Source organism: Uloborus diversus, chromosome 1, assembly GCF_026930045.1.
Source record: "Uloborus diversus isolate 005 chromosome 1, Udiv.v.3.1, whole genome shotgun sequence".
NCBI classification, from domain to species: domain Eukaryota; kingdom Metazoa; phylum Arthropoda; class Arachnida; order Araneae; family Uloboridae; genus Uloborus; species Uloborus diversus.
In genome coordinates, this window is record NC_072731.1 from 228194708 (window position 1) to 228204855 (window position 10148).

The window sequence follows — 10148 nt, forward strand, 5'->3', positions numbered from 1 at the left end:
AGTCAAGAAATGTAGTACAAAAAAATTAGACTAAAAGTTAGGGGGTCAACTTATTAGCAAGGCAGATTTTCCAAAAATTTACTACAAATAATTCTTGGAAAAAAAAAAGTAGAAAATGAAGATTTTCCCAATTTTAATCCACTCTTAAACAGACACCAATGAAATAAATACTTATGCATTCTGCTATAATTTTACATGGTCTGACCGAGAAATGAAGACTAAATAATTACAGTAAAAGACAAGCTACGTGAAAAGTGTGGGAATTCTCGCACTATATAATACTCTTTGATTTTTTTTAAACAGTGCAATATGGCTACAGCCCAAAACTTATTGATATTAAATCAAAATAAAACAACAAGTAACAAAACTCTTAACAGCAAAATCGTACCCTTGACAAAAATTGCAATCTTAGAAATGAACCCTTTTTGTCCAAAAGAAAAAAAAAGCAAACTTCTTTAACATCAGAATGAATATTTAATTTTGCTTCTCATTATAGTGTTTACATTAAAAAATCATAGAAAATATTCCCATTTTTCCCAGAAAGTAGGGGTGCAACTTATACGTGGGTTTTTGATTTTTTCCTGATTTTCCTCCTAAAAGTAGGGAGGTCGACCTATACGCAAGTATGTATGGTATTTAAGGATTTGCTTTGCTTATTCCCATGCTGCGCAGATTTTGCTCAACCGGATTGCCTGTGGTACCAGTTAGCCAGGCTAAACGAGGTTACACTGTGATTTGTACCAACCCTCCAGTTGCTATGGAATTCCTGTCGTAGCTAAGTAATCTCCAAATTAGAAAATGGCAAATGTTTACAATGATTGAATTTATGTTATTATACTTAATATATTTAATAATAATTAAGGAATAAGAAGCAGAGAAATGTTGTTCCAGGTGCCATCACCTCTTGCGATGAACCAGAATGCAATCATGCAGATATAAATTAAAATCATATTACTTTCATGAAAGCAAATTTTTCATAAAAGATAAGACAATTAATTAGTCATAGTCCTCGTCTTTCATATTTTCAACTGCCATCAATAACTCAGGGCTCAGACCAAGTATAGAAACATCGAAATCAATGTCTCTTTCATGATTAACCACTTGAAGACAAAGTCGTTTATGATTATGCTCAACTGACCACATATATGGTAAAAATTTTGGCTGCATTGTATCCAAGAAGTGCTGTCGCCACATTTTCTCAAATTCAAGCAAACCACCATTTTTACAAAAGTACTGATATACTTTAAGGCCATGAGGAATGAATTCTTCGTTTAAATCAAAGGCATCAATATTATTTGCCTTATCTAAAAGTTCTGCTGACATGGCATCAACTTCATAATGATCTAGTATTACTTTTTCTAACTCGCTTTTTCGAGCATCCGGAATTTTATCACCAGAAAGTAAAAGAGCTTTAGCAGCCGATTTCACCTTGGACAGTTCAGGATTGACTTTGAATCTATTATTTTTCATCAAAGGGGCATCACAAAGTTCTTCCAGTTTCATTCTCATTCGATGATCTAGTATGTTACTCCGTTTGTGACAAATAACACAAAGTAAAAGTACATCATGTGATAAATTCTTTTTCATCAAGTTAGGAAAATATTTTCTATATTCGGATGGGACTACTAATTTGCGATGAAAATTGTCAGTTCTTCCACAAACAACGCAGCAGTTATCCTTTTGTTGAGTATAAAATATGTTGTCCAACTTAGGTCTACCCGATGGTTCAAAAGTTAACCTAACAGTAAATGGATCTTCTAATTTAATAACTTCACCAAGACCTTTTTCTACATACCATTCAGCTTTGCCTTTGTCACAGCTGCATAATAATTCACCATCAGGAGCAACTAACTGACAATTATCGTACATGGGTTTTTGTCGGGGTTTACTATATCTAAACTCTTTGTAGGATTTGGTCTTGTTTTGGGGAGTGTTCTTCTGTGCAGCACTTTGATTTGTATTTGTTTGTTTGAAAGGTACATCACAATATAAGCTTATTTCACTTTGCAACCAACTGATGCTGCTGAACCAACCATATTTTCTTCTTCGTAATTCCTGAAATATTTGAGCTGAAACGATAGCATCATCTGCAGCATATCTCAGTTGGTCTGTACTTAGTTTATCGGCATTCCAGTCGCTGCATCTCAAGCTGTAACTTTTATTTAAGTCTCTACGTAATAACACTTTACTGAGTGTTTTTAATCCCAAACCTTTCCCTGCCAATTCTGGCAAATCTTTAGCTAAATGTCGGACATCTAAAAAATTGTAAACTTCTAAACAGTAATCGTTGTATAATTTATCGATATCATCTTTCACACCAACACCTACTTTCAAGATATTTCTATCTTTCAACAAGTCTACTAAGCCAGGAGGTGTTAGCCAAACGGGAATGTGGAAGAGGCGAATTAAGACGCAATAGCCATAATTAGTAGCTAATTGTAAGAGTGAAATTGGAATTCGCCTATTATTTTCAGTTACCCATTCACAATCGATTCCAATAACAGCTGACTCCCGAAAAGTTTCCAGTATTTCAGCTTCAAAATTATTCCAATCATCGATGCTGTCAATTATGATACATTTAGATCGTTTTTTCCGTTTAAAAACACGACAAATTAAATATCTGAGAGCAACTATTCCAGTTAATGTCGCTAGAACTGCCAATTTTGTCTTACTGGCTTGAAAAATGTTCATATTCAAATACAACACTAGGTTTTTACGAAAAAAATAACATCTTAAACAACTCGAAGCCTTTTATTTTTTTCAAACACGAAAATAGAATTTAATTATTTTACAGCTTTCTCACTGCTTCGCCAGCTGATAAACAACAAACTTCTTATAAACATGTGGCTTTTAAAAATATTGTTGCCAAAGTAGGCTTTAAAATAATGCATTGTTTACTATTTGAAGTTACATTATTAAGGAGTAGTATTATAATACTGATTCTTTCTCAGCATGTTTTTGAGCAATCACGAATTGCTTATTGTTTTCATTTGACTGTTGAATGATGTCTTTTCACCCCCCCCCCCCGCGCTTTTCTCTGGAGCACCACCGTCAACCGGCCCCTCACGATGCTGCTCCTCTAGCGAACAAAAAAGTCTCCTGCGCACACGCTTGCGAACGCCCTGATCGTCGAATCAAAGCCAATGCTTTAAAGCGAAAGGATTGAATCTTAATGAATATTATGTAGTAAACACACTTTGTGCGAGGTATTTACGAGCTGGAAACATTCACCTTAATTTCATCAGCTTTGTATTTTTACTGTAATGTGTGAAGATCTATATTGATCTATATTAAATTGATTATTAGAAAAACTCAACCTGAACAATTTTTTATTTGCTTCCTGCAAAGCTGAAAGTTTCCAGTGTTTTGACGGGTTTCAAACAGTTTGATTTGTGTGATTAAAATAAAGAACCACCATTCATTACCTCATGAGAAAAAAAACTTCCCATAGCTCGAACTATCAATAACTCGAACCATTTAGCCCGTCTCTTGCTACAGAAGCAAGTTGATTAAACAAAAAAAAAAGTGATGAACAAATATGTAATAAAATATATTAAATCAAACCTGAAAATTAGGTAGCAACTGTAATAAGTGTGTGTGAACTGAAAAGCTACAACAGGAGAATTGATTGAATATGACACCAAAACTCCCTGTCATAGCCATTCTGTGTGAACACAGTGAAGAAAAGCTTCCATCTTTGAAAAAATAGCTTCAACTTGAGAATAGGAATTACAATTCACAACGTACTTGCAATCCAGTAGATTTGTGATTCTTGAAAGCAGACTTTGTATCAACTTTATTTCTGTTTAAGAGGTATTCATAAATGCTTATCATTGAAATCGCGGTAATGATCGACAAACGAAGACTCTTTTTTTTTTTCTTATTTCTGTATTTAAAGGATCAGGAAAATCAGATCCGTTGATCGACAATTTTTGAGAATAGCAAAGCCTATTATACTCATTTCATGCATTAAAATACGCAAAAGACATGATTCTACCTAGAACTGAAAGAAAACAAAATTGCCTGAACACTGTAAACATCAATCGTTAGCAATAGATTCGCCATCCATCTACTAAAGGATCGGTAAGGTCACAGCCATTGAAAGATAATTTTTAACAATAACTAAGTTTGTCTTTCTTATTTAATGCATTGAAATACGGAGAAGACATTATTCTGCTTTTTAAAGAAGCACAATGAACACCTATCTCCAGCAATGGAGATTGGCGCTTAACCGGAAATAAGACTCGCTACTTCCGGTCTACGTCAGTGGTTTGTTTGTTTATTTAGGATATTTGGTGAATACGACTTGCTGTCATAGCAACGGCGGGAGAAAACTGGTTTTAGGAAGAACTGGTTGTTGCAGGCAGTATAGAGTAGAGTCCCTATATGAAAACGTAGTTTTCAGAGTTGCGACAACAGCTACGCTCGGAAAGCGCTACCGGTTACAGGGTTAAAATAGGGTTGCCGCCGAGCTGCAAGATTGGCTCCTTGTTCGCTTTCGAGTTTAATTTAAAAAAATAGTCGCAAACGGGAGCGGAAAGAGTGGCTGAAACGGGTTCTGAAGGATGTAAGCACGCGGATTCGAAAATGCATGCTGTTCAATAAGTGAAACGCTCGATTTTGATTCAAACATTAAAAAAAGACAAAATGGCCCTGTGTTAGCAGAATTAAGAGCAGATTTTTTTTTCTTAAATCTTATTATCTTTAATACGATCAATTTTAAAGTAATCAAAAGATTCCGAGACAACGAAAATTATATAATAATTTTAATTGATTCAAAATGAATGAAAGAATAAAGACTGATTAAGAAAATTAAAATAAATAAATAAGCAACAAATAACGAACATAAAAAATTGCTTGTTTTTGCTACATTAAATTAAGCTTTATAAAGATTTTTGAACATAGAAATATTTCTTAGATTGATATCAAAAGCATTACTTATTTATTTTTTTTCTATAAAAGGAAAAATATACAATTTTCTGATTTAAATGGAACAAAGTTTAGCATTAGCTTAAAAATTCCCAAAGGAAATATACGCCTGGGATGCCCACATACGGGGGGGGGGGGTGCTGTTAGGGGTGTGGCACCCATGTATATGCAAAGGAACGTTTGAAAGAGTAATACTAGAAATATGTAGAAGCTTAAAACAAGGTATCCTATCCAGGCCAGGATCTATACATTTTAGGCCTCCTGCAACAAAATCTGTATAGCTCCTCCCCAGAGGCCATCAGTGTATATTTGTAACGTTAAATAAGTCTTAGTGCTAGGTTTTTTTCAAATTTTTTTTTAATTTCAGAGGCTGTTGAACCCCTTAAGACGTGGGGCACCCCGCACTGCGGGTATCCTATCTCGCCCCAACCCACTCCAAAAAAAAAGAGATTAAGATCCTCTGGTTTAGCGGGTACACCTAGTTAATAGATTAATTTGTATAAAGTTGAAAACTGAAATTATATTAATCAGAGGTCATTTTTATTTGAAACTAGATGCAGATAGAAATATTCAGAAATAAATTGGGAAGTTAAGGAGGGGGGGGGGGAGTGTATTTTGACACATTATATTTTTTCAACATTCTTATATGCATAAGAAACAGATGTCTCTATTATTTTATATTTATTTCTTGAAAGTACACTATCTATTATTTAAAATTTTCAACATTTTTATACCAAAACAATGCTAGAATGAAAAGTAGTTAGATGGTAGACATTTTTTTAATGAAACGAAATTAAAACAATTCAGAGCACCAAAAAAGGACTTGTACTTATTTTGAATTTTTATGACAAAGCAAAAACTAAAAATTGAAAACAATTTAGCATGAGGAAAACTCATTTATTTCATGCTAAGTTTTCAGATGAATAGCATGATCTTATTGTTGTAATCTTGTTGTTGTTGTAAACAACATATATCTCTGTTGTTCAATTTACTTTTTGGTGTTATTGTATCTATAAACTTTATTTAAAACACAAAATTTTAAGCATTTTTATCCAAAAAAGAAAACATTAGTTTAATTAAAAACTTCAGTCACTAATGGGCTAATCTTCAAAAAGTGCAACTTTGCTGTCACATGCCTTTTGCAGTTAAAACTAAGGAATAATTTATTATTTTTTAATTTCAGCAAAAATATATCCATTTAAATCTGCCGACAGTTTTTTTTTTTGTAATAAATTTTTCTCTTTTTTTTTGGTTCGCAGCATGTGAATTCTCACCTCCATGTGTTAGAATTTAATTGATTCAAAATAAAGAAAGATATAAAAAAAGGTAAGAAAATAAATAAATGAACGGAAAGACAAACGTTGTAAAGAGTTTTAAATCTAAAAATATTTCCTGTAACCATCTAAAAAGCAATATCACTAATTAAAATGGTTTTCTATTTTAAAAAAATGCTAATTAAAATTGCATGTTTAAGTTTACCCTGTACAATTTTCTCATTTAAATGTGATTAAGTTAAAGATTAAATTAAAAATTTGAAAGATAAATATGCAAAAGGAAAATTTGAAAGTTCAATACTAGAAATAGGTAGATGGTCAAAACGAGGTAACGTCCCCCCCCCCCCCCAAAAAAAAAAGAAAGAAAGAATACCAAGAACCTCTAAATATTTTAGTGGTTCAGTAGGCACTCTTGGTTAAAATATTAATTTGAATAAAGTTGAAAATTATTACTTTAATTTGATGTAGATAGAAATATTCAGAAATAAATTGAGGAGTTGAGGGGGTGTAATTTGAAACATGGCTTATTTTCAACTCATATGAATAAGAAACAAATGTATCTATTGTTATTTATTTATTTCTCTGCATCACATCATGCATCTATTACTTACATTTTGAACAATATTTTCAAATCAAAACAATATTATAAAGAAAAGAAAGTAGACAGTTTCTTAATGAAACAAAGAAAAAAAATCATTCCCAGCACCAGTAGAGGACTTGTACTTATTTTCAATGTTTGTGGAAAAGCAATGTTTACATTTAATTTTGACAGAGATTTTAAATACAACTTAGCATGAAGAAAACTCATTCATTCCATACTAACAGTTCAGGTCATTACCACATAAAGATTGCAACAAAAGTCTCTAATGTTCAATTTATTTTTCGTTGTTGTTACATCTGTAAACTTTATTTCAAACATAGAATTTCTAACATTTTTACACAAAAAAAAAAAAAAAAAAAAAAAAAGAGAAAAGAAAGACATTTTTCTCAATGAGGCAATTAAAATCAAATTCAGGGTACCAAAACAGAATTTGTTGTTTTTATAGATTTTGGGGCAAACTATTATTGTCAATAACTGCTTAAGTAACAAAATAAGTAAAGATTAATCTTTGTGTTTTCTGAAATGCAACGTAACTTTAAAATATTCACATGTTCAAAATGTGGTTATTATTATCAAATTTTTAAAAATTCTTTACTCCAAAGTATCATTTCCTAAAAATAATAACTATGGACAAAACGCAAGTTTAATCAAAAATTTCAGTCACTAATAAGCATAAAGAAAATAAATTTTGTTATAGGCTTTGCTCCCATCTACTCAATTAGGGAGCTTCGATTAGACAGGGCAAAATATACTGATGTTTGTAATTTATTTTCTTTTATACTATTTGTAAAGTGAATGTTTGTGGAAAAAAAAAAAAAAAAAAAAAAAAAAAAAAAAAAAAACCTTGATTGAAATAAATTGAATTTTTTGTTCAGATATTTTCATATAGATTGCAATTCCATTCATTACCCTGTATCATGGATGGATGAACATGACCTATATTCCAACATCCTGAAAAATGCTTCCAGAATTTAGTCAGAAACAGAGAAGGTGCATTGACAGTCGGAAGTGGACTAAGATAACAGTTGCTACCTATCCCTTCCAAAATTGGAGTTATTTGCAGTTATTCAAATCCTGTCCTGTAGTTTAAGTGGGGAGAAAAATCTCTTCTTGAAAGGGGGGGGGGATTTCTGGATAACTACACAAAGAGAATAAGCATCAATGAACTGTTCATTTAATGCTGAAATAAACAAACCTAAATATATCTTTCATAATTTTATGTATACCTAAATTATTTAGCCTTGCATTGAATACCGAAAAATTTATTAAAAATCTAAATTGAAAACAATATTTTTACATGACAAACAAGCATAAACCTTACAAGCATTTGTTTTACAAAACAAATTCAAAACTCTAAATTTAGAGAATCAAAACAGAATTCCAGCTATTTCTCAATTTCTGTTGCAAAATTATTGTTTGTTTTACCTCTTTACATTTCAATATTATTACACAAATGAGTGATAATAAATATGATACTAAGCGTGACAAATCAGAAATACAGCACTGTTTGTATGAAGAAGATCAAAATGTCATTTAATTACACTATTTAGCATTTAAACACAGAATTTTTGTTGGTTTGTATGTCATTGTTGAAAGTCCAAAAGCCATTTCGGCAACAAATTTCCTGAAGTCATCAGCATAATAAGAAGCATAAGAAACATGAATGGCATATTATGTATGGAAGTTTATTATTTTTTAAACAACTTCATTAGTTTTGATAAAGCTGTCAAGCTAAGAAAACTTGGAAAATGATTTCTGGACATCCTTGTAAACTAAATATTGGAGATCATTCTATTATACAATTCTTTAAGCGAACAGTACAATACTATCATGAGTTTTCTAGAACATCTGCATCAGGGCTATAAATTCAGCTAGTAGTTGAGCTTTCTTCAAGTTGCAGAATATCTGGAAGAAACTTAAAAAACATTAAGGGCAAATAAATTTAAAAGCAGAAGTAAAACTCTTCAAATGTGCTAAATCATCAATACAGCTGAACACAATTGGCAGGAATGTTTTTTTAAACTAGTTCATAAAATTATAAATGGAAAATAAATAAACACACTTTAATCGAAATAGAGCTGTATTTCAACTACTTTGCATTAAGTGTGTTGTAAAATTTAATTTCAAATAATAGGATGTGTTTTAAAAACACTTGAAAAAGTAAAACACATATTACAGGGGAATATTTTACCTAATTTATCAATCTCTTTTGACTAGCATAGATTGTTTTTCATTTAATTATGTACATATTTGTTACTGTGCATCATCTTTGCTCTTAAGAAGAGAAATCATCAGTTTATGATGACTAAAATAAGTAATGAACGTTCGTGATTCTAAATTTTTTAGGAACCGTGAGAAAACTTGCTTGTTATTTCTGCACCTCACTTAGGAATATCCACAACAAAATTGTAGGGGGAGGTGGAGTACGTTGGACAGTGGGGGATGTTTTACGGGGTCCAATTATTTGAATAATATTAATATTTTTTATTTTATTTTTTGACCAACAAATAGCTTCTATGGTCCTACAAATCCTATAATGAAATCACATGGTACAGTTATATTGAACAAATTTTATTCCAGAAAGTGTTATTTCAGCAGTCCTGAGTACTTTTCAGAAAACTATGAATTAATTTTTTTAATGGTTTTAGTCAAGATTGTGGGGAAAAAATTGAACTCCTGTCTTAAACTTTTACGTGAATGCCACTACCTCATCAAAGCGCTTACTTGTGATTGTGATTGAAAAAATGTGAGTGCATACTAAAGAAATTAATTATAAACTGTTTTTGTTTGTTTTTAATATATGAATTTAAGTGAAGTAAAAATATAGAGAATGCAATATACTGATGCTTGAATTTAAATTCTTTAAAATAAAGCCACATTTTTTAGTAAATTCATTTATCTATACCTGACATTTCAGCTGGCCACATGAATCAGTTTTGAAAGCCGTATGTTGGGCACCACTGTTTTAGAGCATTTGAAAATTTGAATTCCCCTTTATTTCAATGTTCTATTTCCTGACAAAAGTATTGATTTTCTAAAGACTTCAACAAATTAAGATAAGCTCTGATAAATTGAATATTTATTTATTTATGTATTTATTTTTATGAGTAGTTGAAATGAACTCGGATGCAATTGAATTACTTTTTGAGTGGGTGAGGCAAAATCACGAACATGTAATAAATGAATATAAATAATGAAAGAAAAATTACTTTTAAAGTTGATGCATTATAATAATAATATAAGAAAATAAATAACTCTGATTTAAGGAAGCAGTTACTAAACACTTTATTTTGCATTGGTTGAAAACATCGGATAAATATCAAAATATCCAATATACAGTCGAC

General features: G+C 31.2%; 1 protein-coding gene across 1 annotated transcript; it reads right to left on the reverse strand.

Moving 5' to 3' along the window:
- Positions 1-2736, reverse strand: LOC129225571 (exonuclease 3'-5' domain-containing protein 2-like). The gene has a single exon (XM_054860023.1). It carries the CDS (start codon positions 2689-2691, stop codon positions 997-999), a length of 1695 nt encoding a protein of 564 aa, XP_054715998.1. The 5' UTR covers positions 2692-2736; the 3' UTR covers positions 1-996.
- Positions 2737-10148: the final 7412 nt, after the last annotated feature.